We start from the raw sequence: 20,893 nt of genomic DNA on the forward strand, positions 1-20,893 counted from the left end.
GAATATAACTACTATAATACTGCTCCTATATACAAGAATATAACTACTATAATACTGCCCGTATATACAAGAATATAACTACTATAATACTGCCCCTATATACAAGAATATAACTACTATAATACTGCCCCTATATACAAGAATATTACTACTATAATACTGCCCCTATGTATAAGGATATAACTACTATAATACTGCTCCTATATACAAGAATATTACTACTATAATACTGCCCCTATATACAAGAATATAACTACTATAATACTGCCCCTATATACAAGAATATAACTACTATAATACTACCCTCTATATACAAGAATATAACTACTATAATACTGCTCCCTATATACAGGAATATAACTACTATAATACTGCCCCCTATATACAAGAATATAACTACTATAATACTGCTCCTATATACAAGAATATAACTGCTAGTATTGCAGACGCTCTGCTGATATACTTGAGGTGCGGGTGGGGTGATGGTTGAGTCTTTGCCGCTGCTCCAGGCGATGGCTGTTGGTTCTGTGCCTGCCCTTGTGCTGGTGGCCTAGGCAGTTGGGGGGATGCAGAAGCGGATTTAGTGGGTGTCTGGCCTGGAGGGGTTCCACTTGCAGGTCGTGGGAGCTGGGGAGAATTTGGAGACCTTTGAGGCTGTGGAGAGCTGGGCTGGGAAGTTTGGGAGGGCTGCTGTCCCTGTGGTGAAAGCCTCGGCTGTTGAGGGGCTGCTGCCCTGGGCGGGGGGGCACCTTGCGCTGGACGAGCTCCACCTTTGCAGAAAAACATAATTCAGGTTAACTGTAGAAAGTGTCACGCTTGTGTTTCACACTAAAGGAGGTGTTTGGTTATTTTTGTTCATTTCCTCACCATTATTAGGATTTTGGCTTGCTGTCAGTGAATAGACCATTCTTGATTACATCTAGAGGCTGAAAACCTGTAACGTTCTAATAATTCTTACAGCTGAGGGTTTGTTACAGTTGTATCCAGTCTAGACAATCGTCTGTGAGATAAACACATCAGCAGCACAAATCGCTCTCCTGTCCTGATAGTTTGTTACAAAGTATCAGTTGCAGGCACATTGTATCAGTCTGGAGTTCAGACTGTTTAGACTGGATACAACTGTAGCAAATACTCGGTAAGATTTGTACAGTTTTTCAGCTTTTGGAGGCAAAGAAGTATTTTCCCGTTCATTGACAGCAAGCAGAAATGTGGAAAAAAAACTGTCCAATAGGATGTGAACACTGTGCAACCTTGCTTGAAAGGAGTTGTCCAGGATTAGAAAACATGGCTGATTTCTTCCAAAAACAGTGCCACATCTGTCTACAGGTTGTGCGTGGTATTGCAGCTCCGCTCCACTCGCTTTACCGGTAGCGTTGTCGTTTCAGACACAATCTGTAGATTCGCGTGCCGCTGTTTTTGGAAGAAAGCTGCCATGTTTTTCTAACCCTGGACAACTACTTTAAGATTGCACAAGGATGTGACCATAGTGCACACGTGTCCTGAATATGGCGCGGTGTTCTGAAGCGCCAGGTATGCAGCAAAATTACCAGGAATTAACTAAAATAATGTTGGTGGTGTCACTCACGTGGCGGCATTGACTAACCGTGCTCTTTTACGGGGCCCGGCTGGGTATCGCACAACAGAACTCACCGTGAAGCCGCACTCTAATACAAGTTTGTCATAGTGCATTGCTAATTTTGGCCAGCAGATGTCAGCAGTGTACCAGAAAAATATTCCTTATGTTGCTTTGCTTGCTGAGGGGTAAAGGGGGGCTCCAGCCGTACTCCCTCCCGCACCTCTTCAAGTTTACCTTGTGGGGAAGGTCTTGGTTGAGCTGAAGTTGGAGCGCCCCCTCCTCCTGGTGGACCCGGCTGGGGCTGCGTCTGTGGTTTGACCGCCTGCGGCTGCATCTGTTGCGGCTGGAAGACAATAGGTCGTGGGTTTTTCGTGGCCAATGTGGCTTTTCACCATAACAGCGTGGACTTCTACCTCTACCGCTCCTGCTGGGCACTTCACTGGGTGCTCCTCACCCACCCACGGAGCGGCAGACCTAAAAATCACCAAATACATCAATATCTACATCCTTGCCGGCAGTGAGTGGAGGTTGTGTGGACATTGATGTGGATGGTGATTTGGATCTCCAAGACACCGCACAGTCTGAACTATTCCCAGAATATACCTGGTTTCTCGGAATCGGTGCTGTTGGAGGTTGCGTTTGGACGTGTTGCGTCATTTTAGTCACCACAAGATCAGCCACAAGCTGGCGGTCTTCCTCCACGTGTTCTCCGATCAGAGGCATGGAGCTGTCCATGACCTGGTGAGCAGAAAAAGGTGCCGATTACTACAGAACATCTTTATAGACCATTATAAAGTGATGGCTCACCTTTCCCACCCAAAAACATGTGAGTGGAAACAGTCAGCAAGTTGCTGTTGACAGATCTTTTTTTCTTAAATGGTGTTTCTAGTACTTTGAGTGCACAATGTTAATAGGCGGTGAGTCAGATTGGCTCATTAACACTTAAATATCCCTCCTGCAGTCCAACTAATTAACCCATGAGTACCCAATGACGGTATTAGATATCCACATGTTAATCAGACAATTTAGATGTTGCTGTATTCATCGGCATCAGATGTTAATACGCCAAGGTGCCCTGGATATTCAGAAAAAGGCAGTAATAAGATTGGTCAGCAGCTGCTACCCTGCTTGTTGATGGTTTCCAGGCACACAATGTGGCACAGAGGAATTCAGAACTGAAAAAAGCAGCAAAAAAAAAAAAAGTTGTGATAATATATATACGGTATTATAATACAAGTTGCATTTGCCGATTATAGAGCTAAGAAAAATGGTGGGGCTTCACCAACCTAGGTATTCCGTCCACTGATAGGTTCCCTTTAACATTATAGGATCGTGAATAGTTTTAGTTCTTAAAGGGGTTGTCCAGGACTATTAAAAATACCCTGGTATTGTAGTGATGCCCTATTCACTTGAATAGGGTTGAGCTGCAATACCAGACACGGCCATATAGACGAAGGTGGCGCTGTTTCTGGGGAAAAAAACAGACCCTTTTATTCGAATCTTAGACAATCCCTTTAATTATTACCCGTGAAACATAAAAAAATAATAATCAACACAGAAATGAAGGGGTGACAATCTAAGCGGATGGCTCATTAACTGTACATGACAATGACACCGTGACCCAAAATCTGTGGGAGCATCTGGTGCAGTCATCAGCATTCCTCATGAGGAGCGTCACACAACGACCAGAAATAGTGACCGTCCCCGTTGTCCTCAAGTGACACGAATTAAAGGAATACCGTCCCATTTGGAGGAATTGGAGATATATCTGGTGTTTGTCTGGGAGCGGCTACAAAGAGTCGTCTGATGCTCCAAATTAATCAACCGCTACATGCGCCATTTCTGTGAATTTGGGGAAACCCCAGGAGCAAACTCAAATCACCCACTATTATCTAGTGGTGTATGATGGTGTTATTTGGAAATTAAATTTTAGTATTATGCGGGAACTCTATGGCAATATAATATGGGCTATTAAAAGGGGTATTATCTAAATTCTGCATATTATTTGGCCACTATATGGTGGTATTATGTGGGCTGTATATGGCAGTATTATCTTGGCACTATATGGTGGTATTATGTGGGCTGTGTATGGCAGTATTATCTTGGCACTATATGGTGGTATTATGTGGGCTGTATATGGCGGTATTATCTTGACACCATATGGTGGTATTATGTGGGCTGTATATGGCAGTATTATCTTGGCACTATATGGAGGTATTATGTGGGCTGTATATGGCAGTATTATCTTGGCTCTATATGGTGGTATTATGTGGGCTGTGTATGGTAGTATTATCTTGGCACTATATGGTGGTATTATGTGGGCTGTATATGGCAGTATTATCTTGGCACTATATGATGGTATGTGGGCTGTATATGGCAGTATTATCTTGGCACTATATGGTGGTATTATGTGGTCTGTATATGGCACTATTATCTTGGCACTATATGGTGGTATTATGTGGGCTGTATATGGCAGTATTATCTTGGCACTATATGGTGGTACTATGTGGGCTGTATATGGCAGTATTATCTTGGCACTATATGGTGGTATGTGGGCTGTATATGGCACTATTATCTGGGCACTATATGGCAGTATTATATGTGCTGTATATGGCAGTATTATCTTGGCACTATATGGTGGTATTATGTGGGCTGTATATGGCAGTATTATCTTGGCACTATATGGTGGTATTATGTGGGCTGTATATGGTAGTATTATCTTGGCACTATATGGCAGTATTATGTGGGCTGTATATGGCAGTATTATCTTGGCACTATATGGTGGTATGTGGGCTGTATATGGCACTATTATCTGGGCACTATATGGCAGTATTATATGTGCTGTATATGGCAGTATTATCTTGGCACTATATGGTGGTATTATGTGGGCTGTATATGGCAGTATTATCTTGGCACTATATGGTGGTATTATGTGGGCTGTATATGGTAGTATTATCTTGGCACTATATGGCAGTATTATGTGGGCTGTATATGGCAGTATTATCTTGGCTCTATATGGTGGTATTATGTGGGTTGTATACGGCAGTATTATCTTTACACTATATGGTGGTATTATGTGGGCTGTATATGGCAGTATTATCTTGGCACTATATGGCAGTATTATGTGGGATGTATATGTCAGTATTATCTTGGCACTATATGGTGGTATTATGTGGGCTGTATATGGCAGTATTATCTTGGCACTAAACGGTGGTACTATGTGGGCTGTATATGGCAGTATTATCTTGGCACTATATGGTGGTATTATGTGGGCTGTATATGGCAGTATTATCTTGGTACTATATGGTGGTATTATGTGGATTGTATATGGCAGTATTATCTTGGCACTATATGGCAGTATTATGTGGGCTGTATATGGCAGTATTATCTTGGCACTATATGGTGGTATTATGTGGGCTGTATATGGCAGTATTATCTTGGCACTATACGGTGGTACTATGTGGGCTGTATATGGCAGTATTATCTTGGCACTATATGGTGGTATTATGTGTGCTGTATATGGCAGTATTATCTTGGCACTATACGGTGGTACTATGTGGGCTGTATATGGCAGTATTATCTTGGCACTATATGGTGGTATTATATGGGCTGTATATGGTAGTATTATCTTGGCACTATATGGTGGTATTATGTGGGTTGTATATAGCAGTATTATCTTGGCACTATATGGTGGTATTATGTGGGCTGTATATGGCAGTATTATCTTGGCACTATATGGTGGTATGTGGGCTGTATATGGCACTATTATCTGGGCACTATATGTTGATATCATGTGGGCTGTATATGGCAGTATTATCTTTGCATTATATGGCGTTATTATATGGGCTGCATACGGCAGTATTATCTTTGCATTATATGGCGGTATTATATGGGCTGCATACGGCAGTATTATCTTTACACTATATGGTGGTATTATGTGGACTGTATATGGCAGTATTATCTTGGCACTATATGGCAGTATTATCTTGGCACTATAAGGTGGTATTATGTGGGCTGTATATGGCGGTATTATCTTGGCACTATATGGTGGTATTATGTGGGCTGTATATGGCGGTATTATCTTGGCACTATATGGTGGTATTATGTGGGCTGTGTATGGCAGTATTATCTTGGTACTATATGGTGGTATTATGTGGGCTGTATATGGCAGTATTATCTTGGCACTATATGGCAGTATTATCTTGGCACTATATGGCAGTATTATCTTGGCACTATATGGCAGTATTATCTTGGCATTATATGGTGGTATTATGTGGGATGTATATGGCAGTATTTTCTTGGCACTATATGGTGGTATTATGTGGGCTGTATATGCCGGTATTATGTTGACACTATATTGTGGTATTATGTGGGCTGTATATGGCAGTATTATCTTGGCACTATATGGGGTATTATATAGGCTTTATTTAGCAGTATTATCTTGGCACTATATGGCAGTATTATGTGCGCTGTATATGGCAGTATTATCTTGGCACTATATGGTGGTACTATGTGGGCTGTATATGGCAGTATTATCTTGGCACTATATGGGGTATTATATGGGCTGTATATGGCAGTATTATCTTGGCACTATTTGGTGATATTATGTGGGCTGTATATGGCAGTATTATCTTGGCACTATATTGTGGTATTATGTGGGCTGTATATGGCAGTATTATCTTGGCACTATATGGGGTCTTATATGGGCTTTATATAGCAGTTTTATCTTGGCACTATATGGCAGTATTATGTGGGCTGTATATGGCAGTATTATCTTGGCACTATATGGTGGTACTATGTGGGCTGTATATGGCAGTATTATCTTGGCACTATATGTCGGCATTATGTGGGCTGTATATGGCAGTATTATCTTGGCACTATATGGAGGTATTATGTGGGCTGTATATGGCAGTATTATCTTGGCACTATATGGTGGTATGTGGGCTGTATATGGCAGTATTATCTTGGCACTATATGGCAGTATTATGTGGGCTGTATATGGCAGTATTATCTTGGCACTATATGGTGGTATTATGTAAGCTGTATATGGCAGTATTATCTTGGCACTATATGGTGGTATTATGTGGGCGGTATATGGCAGTATTATCTTGGCACTATATGGTGGTATTATGTGGGCTGTATATGGCAGTATTATCTTGGCACTATATGGTGGTATTATGTGGGCTGTATATGGCAGTATTATCTTGGCACTATATGGTGGTATTGTGTGGGCTGTATATGGTAGTATTATCTTGGCACTATATGGTGGTATTATGTGGGCTGTATATGGCAGTATTATCTTGCCACTATATGGCAGTATTATGTGGGCTGTATATGGTAGTATTATGTTGGCACTATATGGTGGTATTATGTGGGATGTATATGTCGGTATTATCTTGGTACTATATGGTGGTATTATGTGGGCTGTATATGGTGGTATTATCTTGGCACTATATGGTGGTACTATGTGGGCTGTATATGGCAGTATTATCTTGGCACTGTATGGTGGTATGTGGGCTGTATATGGCAGTATTATGTTGGCACTATATGGCAGTATTATGTGGGATGTATATGGCATTATTATTTGGATACTATATGGCGGTATTATCTTGGCACTATATGGCAGTATTATGTGGGCTGTATATGGCAGTATTATCTTGGCACTATATGGTGGTATTATGTGGGCTGTATATGGCAGTATTATGTTGGCACTATATGGCAGTATTATGTGGGATGTATATGGCAGTATTATTTGGATACTATATGGCGGTATTATCTTGGCACTATATGGCAGTATTATGTGGGCTGTATATGGCAGTATTATCTTGGCACTATATGGTGGTATTATGTGGGCTGTATATGGCAGTATTATGTTGGCACTATATGGCAGTATTATGTGGGATGTATATGGCAGTATTATTTGGATACTATATGGCGGTATGACTTGTGCTGCAATTATGGAAAAAAAAACCTCTAAAAATGGAAATCGTGAGGACCTATTTTGTTGCCCTGGGCCTTGTTTTCTCTAAAACAAATTACGGCCCTGCCTAATTCCCTCTGCTGATATGTTTCTTGTTTTTGCATACCTCCTAACTGTCCCATTTTTAACAGGACTGTCCAGGACTGTGTGTGACCACTTTATGCAGATTTACATAAAAGAGTTGTTTTCGGCTGTTATGGGGCGTTTCTGTGTGGAATAGAGACGGGTCTTAAAATGTCCAGCAATTTGTGAATCGAACTTTGGGAAGTATGGTTTTCACCAAAGACAAAATATGGCGGTAACATGAAACGCAAATTTAGTCATGAAAAAGAGTCCTAAACATAAAGACCAGGAACTTCTAAGTGTCCGTAAGGCAGATGGGAGGTGGAGCCCGCAGGATTTGACTAGGGGGTGATAACAACGGCCTATCTCTATCAGTCCCCCTCAGCCAATGATCATCTAATGTCTGTGTCATATGACTGCACGTGTGAATGGAAAATGGGCGGAGCTTATGTTAATGTGCCTTAAAGGGGCGTTTCTAGTACTTTAGGGGCGTTCCTGTGCCTAATCCGATGAGGGATTAAAATGTCCCACAATTTAGGATTTGAATGTTGGTAAGAATGCAGCCCTGACCCTAAAACAGGAGGAGTCCTATAGCCAAAGAGTCAGGGGGCGGGGCCTAATTATTGTGGCTTAAAATGGTGTTCAGAGGAAGTAGTCACTCCCCGTTTCATACACTACAGGGAATGGAAACGGGGGACAATACAAGGGGAACATCAGAGACTCTTTTATGAGTACATGATGGGTGGAGTTACCCTTTATATTGGTAACGTATCCGCTGAAGGTTTTCTCTCTTTTTTTTCTGTACATAGTTTAACTAGTTCAGGACCATGGCTGATCTTATCTCCCAGAATCCTCCAGGAGTCCGGTTTCCCCATCTATAAAGGACCTGACAGACTGGCGCTCGTCTATTATTTTACGTTGCTGTAATCTCGTGGTCTCCATCCACCTGTTGCGCTGTGTCGGCTCTGCTGCATATAGAGGATATGTTTCTTGTGATGTTGTGATTGTAAAATCCTGGAGGTTTCTGGGACACGACTTCCGTTACTCACCTCGATGATATAATCTTTGTCGTCTTTGCTGTGTACGGCTTTCACCGCGCAAATATCCAAACCGCCGAACATCTCAGCGCAGGAGTCCGCCCATAACCGGTATCTGAAATAAGGGAGGCGGAGGAAATAAAATTAGAGGATTTACCGCAGATTCATCCATAGGCAGCATATAATCTGCAGGAAAAATATATATACATATATATATATATATATATATATATATATATATATCCCAGGCTTCGTGGGAAATGCTGAATTATTTAAAGGGGAATTCCACTTTTAATTATCTTCTATGTCACATGACCAGCAGGGGCCACTGTCTTCAGTGAGCTGCCCCTAGTGGTGGCTTCAAGCAGAAAAAATTAACTCTACGAAGGGAAGCAGAGGATATAAAAGTGTTTAAAGTTGGGGGTATACTTTAAAGGGATGACACAATTTTTAATCGGACTAGGTTCTGTGGACAGCGACGTTTCTATGTGTGAACAGAAACATGTGCATAGTCCTGCGGCCCTCACCTGTCAGTCATGGCGATCTGCTCCAACATGGCGGAGCCCGTGTTCGCCTTCCAGTTTCCGGAAATTGATGTACGCCTAAAATACAAAAAAAAAAAGTCATAAAATTCCAGGTACAGATCGGGTGATTTTTATTAGCTGCAGCTTAGCTCACAGAGGATTGTCTAGACTGGGTGCAATTGCAACAAACCCTCAGCTGTGAGAAGTATTAGGTCAGGTTTTCAGCTGGATGTAAACAAGAATGCTCCCGTTCACTGACAGCAAGAAAGCAGTAAACTACATGACTTTCACCTATATGAGAGTTATTAGAGAGCTCCTTTAAGGGCAGTCATCCAGCTTTTCCAGACCCCTGAATGGCAAATATGCCAAACTATTCATCAACCGCTTGGCAGATTCGTCTCTCAGGAGTCTAAAAAAAACAGTGCCAACCCCTGAGGGAGCTGTGATGGTACCTGCTGGCTTGCCACCCAGCTTTCCTAGAACCAGATAGGACTAAACATTTCTGAAAGTTATTTTGACAGAGGAGGGGGAGGGTATTGCACCTGCAGTGAGCTGAAGATTTAACCCTCGCTAGGGCAGAGCTAATTGCTATTTCATTCACGGTTCCTATGAAAGGCCTGTCGGGCTCGGGAGGAAGCGGGGGGCTCGCAGCTGACATTCCCATCATTGCTGCTTTATTCTCGCTCGCATAAGCGTCTCCTATATTTCGCCGCAGGCAATTGGCTCGGGCCTCAGACCACGTCTCGGGCCTCGCAGACAGCGCTGTATTGTTCCATATTCTAGTGGAGCCAAGAGAACGCGCCGAGTCCCCCCGGGGTGTGTGCGCGACGCTTCCTGATCTGCGGATCTCCCAGGAGGACGTTGTGCCCGCCTGTGATGGCTTCATTGTGTGCCCCGTGCACCAACATAATGTGGGGTCATCCGGCTTCAGCCATTAATCATACGAGTCACGCCGAGGAGCGCAGGCCGATAATGACCGTGATAGCAAGATCAACACTCACTGACCACCATGACAGCACGCCGCCAACATACACAAACCTTCCACTAATCCGGCAACAATGAGACCTATAAAGTGCCGGATTATCAGACATTCTGAATCAGTTGTACAGGTAGAGAAAATTCCAAAATAAAATATTACCCCCAAAAATGTGCTCCTGTCACTTTAATTGGCTCTCTCTAGCCAATACTATAGAAGCAGATGGGGCGCCTGGAAAGAGAGGGGGCCCAGCCTTGGTTGATCCCATCCTTTACTATTGGGCGAGGAGAATCTGTGCAGGCGCTACAGAGGAATTAATGGGGAGGGGAATTGGCTTCTTTGTCAACCCAGAAATATTATGGGGGACCCACTCTGATCTGTGCCATGGGCCCCATCTCTCCTATGTACGCCCCAGTTGCGATCTGCTTTGCCTTCTGGTTCTGTGAGATTCCGGATTATTTGTAGTTATGGGCTGGAATATCAGACGTTCAGGAAAACTGGATGTCGGATTAAAGGAACTTGGCAAATAGAAAATAGACAATAACAGTAAAAAGTATTTAATGGATGGAAAATATACTCCAGAGCTGCATTTACAATTCTGTAGTATCCTCTGCTTGTTCTAGTGGCTTGCCTTCTAGCGAGTGTATTTACACCAGACAATGTCCAGTCATTAGATGTAGAAATTTTAAGAGGGAGTGTCTGACAAGAAGCTTGTTGAATGCCTCCAATAACGACCAGCAGAATAGTGAGTGCAGCTCTGGAGTATAATACATGATGTAACTCAGGATCAGTACAGGATAAGTAATGTAATGTATGTACACAGTGACTCCACCAGCAGAATAGTGAGTACAGCTCTGGAGTATAATACAGGATGTAACTCAGGATCAGTACAGGATAAGTAATGTATGTACACAGTGACTCCACCAGCAGAATAGTGAGTACAGCTCTGGAGTATAATACAGGATATAACTCAGGATCAGTACAGGATAAGTAATGTAATGTATGTACACAGTGACTCCACCAGCAGAATAGTGAGTACAGCTCTGGAGTATAATACAGGATATAACTCAGGATCAGTACAGGATAAGTAATGTAATGTATGTACACAGTGACTGCACCAGCAGAATAGTGAATGCAGCTCTGGAGTATAATACAGGATGTAACTCAGGATCAGTACAGGATAAGTAATGTAATGTATGTACACAGTGACCCCACCAGCAGAATAGTGAGTACAGCTCTGCAGTATAATACAGGAGGTAACTCAGGATCAGTACAGGAGAAGTAATGTATGTACACAGTGACTCCACCAGCAGAATAGTGAGTGCAGCTCTGGAGTATAATACAGGATGTAACTCAGGACCTGTACAGGATAAGTAATGTAATGTATGTACACAGTGACTCCACCAGCAGAATAGTGAGTGCAGCTCTGGAGTATAATACAGGATGTAACTCAGGATCAGTACAGGATAAGTAATGTAATGTATGTACACAGTGACTCCACCAGCAGAATAGTGAGTGCAGCTCTGGAGTATAATACGGGATGTAACTCAGGATCAGTACAGGATAAATAATGTAATGTATGTACACAGTGACTCCACCAGCAGAATAGTGAGTGCAGCGCTGGAGTATAATACAGGATGTAACTCAGGATCAGTACAGGATAAGTAATGTATGTACACAGTGACTCCACCAGCAGAATAGTGAATGCAGCTCTGGAGTATAATACGGGATGTAACTCAGGATCAGTACAGGATAAGTAATGTAATGTATGTACACAGTGACTCTACCAGCAGAATAGTAAGTGCAGCTCTGGAGTATAATACAGGATGTGACTCAGGATCAGTACAGGATAAGTAATGTAATGTATGTACACAGTGACTCCACCAGCAGAATAGTGAGCGCAGCTCTGCAGTATAATACGGGATGTAACTCAGGATCAGTACAGGATAAGTAATGTAATGTATGTAGACAGTGACTTCACCAGCAGAATAGTGAGTGCAGCTCTGGAGTATAATACAGGATGTAACTCAGGATCAGTACAGGATAAGTAATGTAATGTATGTACACAGTGACTTCACCAGCAGAATAGTGAGTGCAGCTCTGGAGTATAATACAGGATGTGACTCAGGATCAGTACAGGATAAGTAATGTAATGTATGTACACAGTGATTCCACCAGCAGAATAGTGAGTGCAGCTCTGGAGTATAATACAGGATATAACTCAGGATCAGTACAGGATAAGTAATGTAATGTATGTACACAGTGACTTCACCAGCAGAATAGTGAGTGCAGCTCTGGAGTATAATACAGGATGTGACTCAGGATCAGTACAGGATAAGTAATGTAATGTATGTACACAGTACAGAGAGGGGCCTTGATTGAGATGATCCTCTCCTATGCATACTCCATATATATTGGCCTAAAAAAAGCTTCACCGCTATGAGTCAGCGGGGAGTCCCGGGATCTACCATCTCTTTCTATGCAGACACAACATGTTTGGTCTCAGCAGCTTCCAGTAATCCCATCTGTGCAGACAGGGCAAGGACCTCGGTCTACAGTGTCCGAAATAACGGCAGCAACCAGTGACTTCATCTCACGCAGCAGTAGTAACCCTTTACTGCCTCCATGAAATATTCTCCATATGGTGTGAAGACTCCACCAGTAAAACCAATAGAATCCATATTATCAGTTAATGGAAGGTAAAGTGACAATCTGAAATAATAAGAAATATATTTGTCCATTTTCTGATTCTTGGAAAGCTGGGTGATGACCGGTATGGCTGCTATTATAGCTCCTATAGGAGTAAATCTGCTCGAGTATGAAATATTCTGGAAGCCTCGTTGCATAACTAGGAAGATTTGCCATTCAGAAAGCAGAGAAATGCAGGGGAGACAATTACACAATGCAGGGGAGACAATTACACAATGCAGGGGAGACAATTACACAATGCAGGGGAGACAATTACACAATGCAGTGGAGACAATTACACAATGCAGGGGAGACAATTACACAATGCAGGGGAGACAATTACACAATGCAGGGGAGACAATTACACAATGCAGGGGAGACAATTACACAATGCAGGGGAGACAATTACGGGGAGGTCACACTTACATGTACGCCTTGTAGTTATTCCCGATCTTCTGGATGCGAATGTCATATTTGGAGTCTATGAACGGCTCAGTGGTCACGTAGGTTTTTGCCATGGCCACGATGCTGGACATATCCTGGAAGTCGTACTGGTTATCTACCTTTATCTGTGTCGGGGAGAGGGAAAATAAACACAATATAGTACGGGTCTCGTAATATGGCGTAGAAACCTTATGGAACCCCTCAGGCTCCAGGTGAGACCGCCAACCTCTGCACCCCCTAAAGTTACACCCCTGGTTATTGGATCTGAACATTTCACCAGTTAGGCCAAGTTCACACGTTGCATAAATACTGCGTTTTTACCGCAACGTAGTATAATACAGTAGCAGCAGAGTAGATGAAATTTGAACAAATCTCCTCCACACGCTGCGTAAATGATAAGCGTCAAAATCGCTCAGAAATTGACCTGCGGTGCGTTGGGGAAACCTGGCAGTAAGTGGTGAATTTCCCTGCAGCGCCACCACAGGAGAAATGTAGTATTACACAGTGTCCATTCATATCAATGTGTTGTCTGTGTAATACAGGACAGGGCAGTTCCTCCAGAGCAAGGTCGTCCACTCTGACCAAGAGATGAGGATCCTGAACCGAGGACCTCGATCTATTACCTCAGAAATCCTTAATAGGGTGTATGAAAATGGGTTTCCTAAACAATCCCTTTAAGGAGTCATTAAAACATCAAATACAACCTGGAAAAAAAAGTTCTGGAACCTTAACGGGAACCTGTCTGGTCCCTTTAAATGTAAGACGCCCTAAAAACATAAAACTATTATTACACCCACTAAACAGCCTCACAAAATACCCCACAGGGTTGTCAGTCACATAGGCCCCTCCCCTCAGTGAGCCCTCTCAGCCATTCAGGAGGTCACATGACTTAATGGACGACCATCCTGAAGAAGACCTCTTCCTGCAGGACGAGTCGTGTTTCTAAAGAGTCAGGTAGGTGGGGCTTTTTTTTTTGTCCCCGTTATTGGCACCTAAGGGAGCAATTTAGTGGGAGTAATGGTGGGTAGTAGCTCAGGTCAGATCCTACACTGTACAGAAACACGAACCTAAGAAAACCTGCGCTAATGAGATCTCTTTTTAAAATTATGGGACTCACCAAGACTGGAAATTACCCCGCCAGTGCTTGACCAACAGTTTCGTCTGGCCCAGTGCGACCCCAGAAGAAGCCGGCTAAACGCGTGGCGGGTGTGGTGGATGAACGCAGCACTTTACGTGTATTTTCATTTGCTTTACATGTATATATGTATATAGTCGGACCTATTTTGACTCTCTATGGCACTTTATATAAATCCTGTTTGCTTTACGCGGCCTCCTACTGGCCTTATTATATGCACTCTCACTTTAGTCATGATATAATGACATTTTTGTAGGTGTATTTTGACTATTATGTCATTTTTGTCTTGTTCTTTAATATGTATAATTTATTAAATAAAGTCTGAACATTTTTAAAAACAAGTTTGGTCTTGTATTATATCTCATTTTAAAGGGACATGACTTTAAAAGACCCTGTGTGACCTTTTTTTGGGGGGTGAAGGGTCTAATTCTGTCAGGGTCATCTGGAAAAAAAACATATCTCACTATTGAAAAATAATTTAAAGGGAAACATTCTGCAGCATAAATCTATATATCACGTTATGTCTTTTACTCCAATCACATCTAGAGCTGCATTTAAAATGCTGCTGCTTTCCTGTTACCAGAGAGCTGTGGATTCTGGGAGCGAGATGATAATTTAACTTCCTAATGTGCACTGTGTTCCAGATCTGCACAGCTTCTTCATCCTTCTGTAAGCACCCATGGGTGCCGTCCATGCTCGCTCATTGGCTGAGGGAGACACTTCATCCTATTGGCCATTCAACTCCCTGTCAATCACACTACACTAGTCCCGCCCAAATTCAGCTGCTCGGCTTGTAAACACTGGGCACAACACAGCAGATACACATTTTGTCACTTCAGATGCCCTTATTATAATATAAATCATAATTATTTTTTTTATATACATGTTTTACGCCCCTACAACCTCTTAAAGGGGCTTTCCGCTTCTGAAAATCACTTTCTGCCCTAAAATAAGCTCCTCACAGGGAGTCTTGCTGCTGGAATCCCCAGAGGTCATCAGTACTCTATGCAGCAACCTGGCACCAAGTGTTGAATCCCCCTGCAGTGCCTCCGCAGGAGAAATGAAGTATTACATGATACCCATTGAAATCTGTCCTGGATCCCCTAGATGAAGAGACTCCCTTTGTAGCTGCTCTCGTCTATCTCGACATGGAGGTCTCCAATGAAGGTCTCGTCTCTATCAACAAATAGCCCTAAAATGGGTTTTCAAAACCAGACAAACCCTTTAAGAAGTTAATGCTGAACCATTAGGAAACGTCAGGTAATGGAGTTTAAATATACCGTGGCCTGTTTCCAATCAGAATTTTTTTTTAAAGCTGCTTTGTATGTGATTGGAGTATAAGACTCAAATTAGTACAAAATAAGTAACTCAATATAATGTGTAGGATAGATTTATGGGAAACTCCATGGGGTAGTAGCAGGTACATTGATGGACGCAGGGCCTCACTTGCCATCAGGATCTTCTCTGGTGGAGCTTCAGGGTTTTATTTTTACCACTATCTATGAGAGACTCATCACCAAAGCCGTTGTCCAGCTGGGAAAACACAGAACGGGAGCAGTGGAAATGTTTTCTTACATGTAGGAGTAGAGGTGATGACATCATCGGACGCACAGACAAGTCATTAGTAATTTGGGGGCTGACGAGGGAAGTGGGGTCACTGGGGGAGCACAAAATATTCATTATCGAGCTCCTGTTCCGAGAAAAAATAAATATTTATCAAGATGCTGATCTGTCGGCCAAGAGGAGGGGAAAAACGCGAAAAATGTATTTTTATATTATAATGAGAAGATTTGTCTGTCCAGAGATAACGACCTCTCCGTAATTGGACCGCGGTCAGGAGATGATGGGCCTCACATCCGTCATATCCCAAATTATCCCTCAAGGACTCTCCTCCATGATATCAACCGTGTATAATCGCCTCATATCCCCAGCAGCGCTGATCTTATCCGACCTTTCCAGTCTATCTATCTATCTATCTATCTATCTATCTATCTATCTATCTATCTATCTATCTATCTATCTATCTATCTATCTATCTATCTATCCCATATCTATCTATCTATCTATCTATCTATCTATCTATCTATCTATCTATCTATCTATCTATCTATCTATCTATCTATCTATCTATCTATCTTATATTTGTCAGTGTAAAGAACAATTCCCACGTCCGAGCAGAAACTATCCGGCATATTACGTCCAGTCCTGATCAACATCACAATATTTCTTGGGTGTTGGACTCCACGGTTGAACTGTAGAATGGAAACTTGGATATTTAATGAAGGTTTGGCCCAGTAGTGGATGTCGCTGGTGATTATGTTCAGTCTCAGGTCGGGTAACTCGAGATCCCTTGGTCAAGGTGTTGGGGGAATACTTGAATAAAAGTGATACGTCATGAATAATAATATAACAGGGGCAAAATGTACTAATCCCAAACCAGAAATGTTCTTTTGTTCTCGGCGCCGGGACAATTTCATCCGCAGCTTCAGTGGATGGAGACAGAATGTTCCCTCAGCGGTAGAATAAAATGTTTTCTATAGACTGTTATTAGCCGAAGAGACCATCCCGAAGGGACCATCAGAATAACCGCGTCGTCCTGCGCGCATTTATACCCGTCATAAATCGAACACTTGGTATTCAACAAACTTACTGTTTGCAACCGAATCTCCCTGAGGACGGCGATTCATGAGCGCCATGGTGAATTTTAAAGGACACCTGCCATTGGGAGAGTCCTCTTCGAATGAGACAATTGCAGGAGAAAAATGTGGATCATTCCAGGGGCGCTGCTGTGTGGTGAGAATAATGGGAGCGAAATCCAGAGGTATTGATAAGTTCAATTTAATTGCATGAGTGGCTACGCGTTTCAACGACGGACAGTCGTCTTCATCAGGCCATGTATATATTACAAGTAACAAAGCTTATATAGTGTCTAGGTTCATTATGCCAGGAGTGAAAAAAACCGCCAAATCTGTAAAAGGTCAAGGTGCGATCGTGACGTCACACCCGGTTTTTTTCACAATCAAAGCGCGAAGCAACAAGTACAATTTAAAATTAGTATAAAATCTAAAAGATTACATATAAAAGAACAGTTTAAACAGACGAAGGGGAGAGGGTTGGGAACAGCGATAATAAATGCATAAAAATACATTGTTAAGTAAAATATTCACAAAAAAATATATATATAATGTCTTTAATATACAGATATAAAAACATACCCTAGTCAGTTAACAGGGTATGGTGAGACCGATGAGGTAAGTGTATGAAATAGTAAAGATTGTTTTGACGTAAGGCTATAGTAGAAATCAGTGTATTGCTGGTTTACAGAGCGAGAAGCCGGGACGCGGTCTCGTTGCCAAGGTAACCAAGCAGAGAGTGAAGCGACGGAACAGATGGAGTGGTTCGTGCTTGCTATAGGTGAGATATTAAGAGTTTAAAAAGGATAAGATATACATTGTAGGATTGGTGAAAAAAAGGTATTAGTCTAAATGATTTACAAGGATAGATCAAAACTTCCGGAGCTCTTAGAAATGAGCAGTTCTATATTGAGTAGTTCTATTTTGGGTAGAAATACGGAGTGTATTTTTAGCTCAAATATGTATTTCTATAGAAGGAATAGTAGGTTATAAGTTTCTCGAAATTTAAACTAATAGTCTGTTAAAACTCTTGCTTATATTACTAGGTTGCTAATGTCGGGCAGTCGGACTTGAGGAACCAAAAAGGACGGGAACGAAACGGGCAAGGCATGCCACAGGTGAGTGGATACCTAGGAAAATAATTATTAATCTTCATGTTTAAGGATGTTAATTTAAGCATTATTTCATGTTTACTATTTCAATAAAGGAAGGAAGCCACTGTATGGATGAACTTAGTGGATAGCGAAGTAGTAGAAAAAGAACGTATAGTGTATCAGTAAATATTTGTATTTAAATTCAAGTGTTTAATTTACGGTATAGCGGATAATGAAGATGTGGGTTAATCTAATGTAGATTCAGAGATATCGTTTAGGCCCTCTGGATGTAGTGTCTGTAGTTTAAAGATCCAGTAGTTTTCCCTCTGTTTAAGCCTATTGAATCTATTGGGAACATCATGTTGTATGTTTTCAATAGGTGTAACTGTAATTTGATCGAATTGGCATTTATGTGCATGGGTGAAATGGCGTGAAACACTATGTTTTAAGAAACCTGTTCTCACATTAAATCTGTGTTTATTTACTCTGGCTCTCAGGCACTGTGTTGTCCTCCCTACGTATTGGAGTTGGCATGTACATTCCATCAAATAGATTACATAGGTGCTGCTGCAACTTAGGGGTGATTTAATTGTAAAAGACTCTTTCGTAACCGTTGATGTGTAGGTGTATTTTTTATTACTGATACTATTGCAGCATAGACATCGCGGGTGGCCACATTTGAATGATCCATTAGGTCTAGATAAAAAGCTAGTTAGTGATGCTTTTGGTTTGCGGATTCTGCTGGGGGCCAGCATGTTTTTCAAAGTCAGTGACCGTCGGAAAGTGATGGTCGGATAAGCAGGTATTACATCTTTGAGGTAAGGATCACTTTTTATAATGTGCCAATGCTTTTGTAAGACTGATCTAACTGTTTTGTTACCTAGATTAAAAGTTGTAATAAAATTGGTGTTGTGTTTATTTAATTCAGATTTTTTCTGTACAGGATTTAAGCAGGAAACCTGAGATAGTAATGAGGCTTTACGTCTTGCGTCTTTAATTAGTTTGAGGGGAAAATTTTTATCTCTAAATCTTCTCTCTAAAGTGTTGCATTCTGATTTGAAATTCCCGTTAGTGCTACAATTTTTACGTATTCTTCTAAACTGGCCGAAGGGTACATTAGTCAACCAAGGGCGGTAATGGGCACTTTTAAAATCAATGTAGCTGTTTACATCTACAGATTTAAAATGAGTTTTTGTGGCAAATTGCTTGGTCATGGTATCATAGCTGATGGTAAGGTCCAAATAGTTAATTGAGATTTCGGAGAAAGTGTGTGTAAAAGAAATGTCATAGCTGTTGATGTTTAAATAATTAATAAAACTAGAGGCTTCATTTTCTGAACCTGACCAAACAAAAAACAGGTCATCTATATAACGCCTATATAAAAGGATATTCTTTTTGAAAAGATGTTCCCCTAGAATGTATTCTTTTTCAAATGCCCCCATGTATAGATTTGCGTAGGATGGTGCGAATCTGGTGCCCATTGCACAACCTCTAATTTGATTATAGAAATTTTGATCAAATGTGAATGCGTTGTGATGAAGAATGAAATCTATGCAGTCAGTCAAAAAAGACTTGGTTATTTGGGATGGAGGTGTTAGATGATAGAAAGAGTTTGGTTACCTGCATACCTTTATTATGTGGGATGTTACTATATAAAGCGGTCACATCTGCTGTGAGGAAGTGTATATCGGATATGGTCGTATCAGTTTTGAGATTAAATAGGTCTTTGATTAGTTGGGTAGAGTCTTTGAGATAAGATGGTAACGTGAGCACAAAGGGTTGAAGGTGTAAATCTACGAAGTGAGAAAGATTGCTGGTTAGTGAACCGATACCTGATATGATTGGACGTCCGGGGGGGTCCGTGAGTGTTTTATGGATTTTAGGGAGATGATAGATAAACGGTACACTTGGGAATGGTACATGTAAAAACCGTTTTTCTTTCTTCGTGAGTAAGCCCTCCTGGAAAGCTTTCTCTATCATGGATGTATACTTGAGTGTATAGGTAGGAAGGGGATTCGAAGTTAATTTACAGTAAAAAGTTTTGTCATTTAGAATCCTTGTAGTTTCTCCGAGATAATTATCTCTATTCTGGATTACTATGCCTCCCCCTTTGTCGGCAGGACGAATGACTATATTTAGGTTATTTTGTAGGGTTTTAATAGCCTTCCTTTCGTGTGGGGTTAAATTGTCTCGATAGGGATAGGGGTTCACTAGCGACCTGAATTCACTGCTGACTAATGTTGAGAAAGTTTCAATGAGAGGACCCTGGTGGTGGATAGGATAGAATTCAGATTTGGCGTGGACTTGAACTGGAATAGCTTTGGTATTTTCATGCAGTGACTGTGGTTCCTCTATGTTAACTGGTGATGTAGTGGGTTTCTGTAATGCATAGTGTCTAGTTAGGGTAAGTTTTCTAATAAAGCGGTTAAGATCCATGAATAGATCGAAGTCATTAGGTGAGGAAGTAGGACAAAAGGACAGGCCTTTATTAAGTAAATCTGTCTCATGGGCGTTTAATAAGTAAGATGACAGGTTAAATATTTTTACTGCTTTGTTCGATTTTTCTTTGGGTTCAATCTCGCACAGTGGCTTATTACGGTTTTTTCCTCCTCTCCGTCCTCTATGTCTATATTGAGTTTTCTTTTTATGGAAATTTTCTGTATTTTCGGAAAGAAGTGGGTAATGGTTTGGGCTTTGGGGCTCATTAAAAAGGGTAGGAGAATGTCGTTGCTGGTGACAGTAG

The 20,893-nt window shown here is 41.6% G+C and overlaps 1 protein-coding gene across 1 annotated transcript in view; it reads right to left on the minus strand.

The window, feature by feature from the left end:
* SYN3 (synapsin III) overlaps positions 1–20,893 on the minus strand; it is a 162,285-nt gene that overhangs the window by 7,433 nt on the left and 133,959 nt on the right. Inside the window, exons 5-10 of the mRNA XM_075855825.1 lie at positions 13,271–13,413; positions 9,184–9,258; positions 8,669–8,771; positions 2,180–2,314; positions 1,811–1,919; positions 464–770 (exon numbers count right to left, since the gene is read on the minus strand). Of these exons, the coding sequence (XP_075711940.1) occupies positions 464–770; positions 1,811–1,919; positions 2,180–2,314; positions 8,669–8,771; positions 9,184–9,258; positions 13,271–13,413 (872 nt within the window). The remainder of the gene's footprint in view (positions 1–463; positions 771–1,810; positions 1,920–2,179; positions 2,315–8,668; positions 8,772–9,183; positions 9,259–13,270; positions 13,414–20,893) is intronic.

Source organism: Rhinoderma darwinii, chromosome 3, assembly GCF_050947455.1.
Source record: "Rhinoderma darwinii isolate aRhiDar2 chromosome 3, aRhiDar2.hap1, whole genome shotgun sequence".
Taxonomy (NCBI): Eukaryota; Metazoa; Chordata; class Amphibia; order Anura; family Rhinodermatidae; genus Rhinoderma; species Rhinoderma darwinii.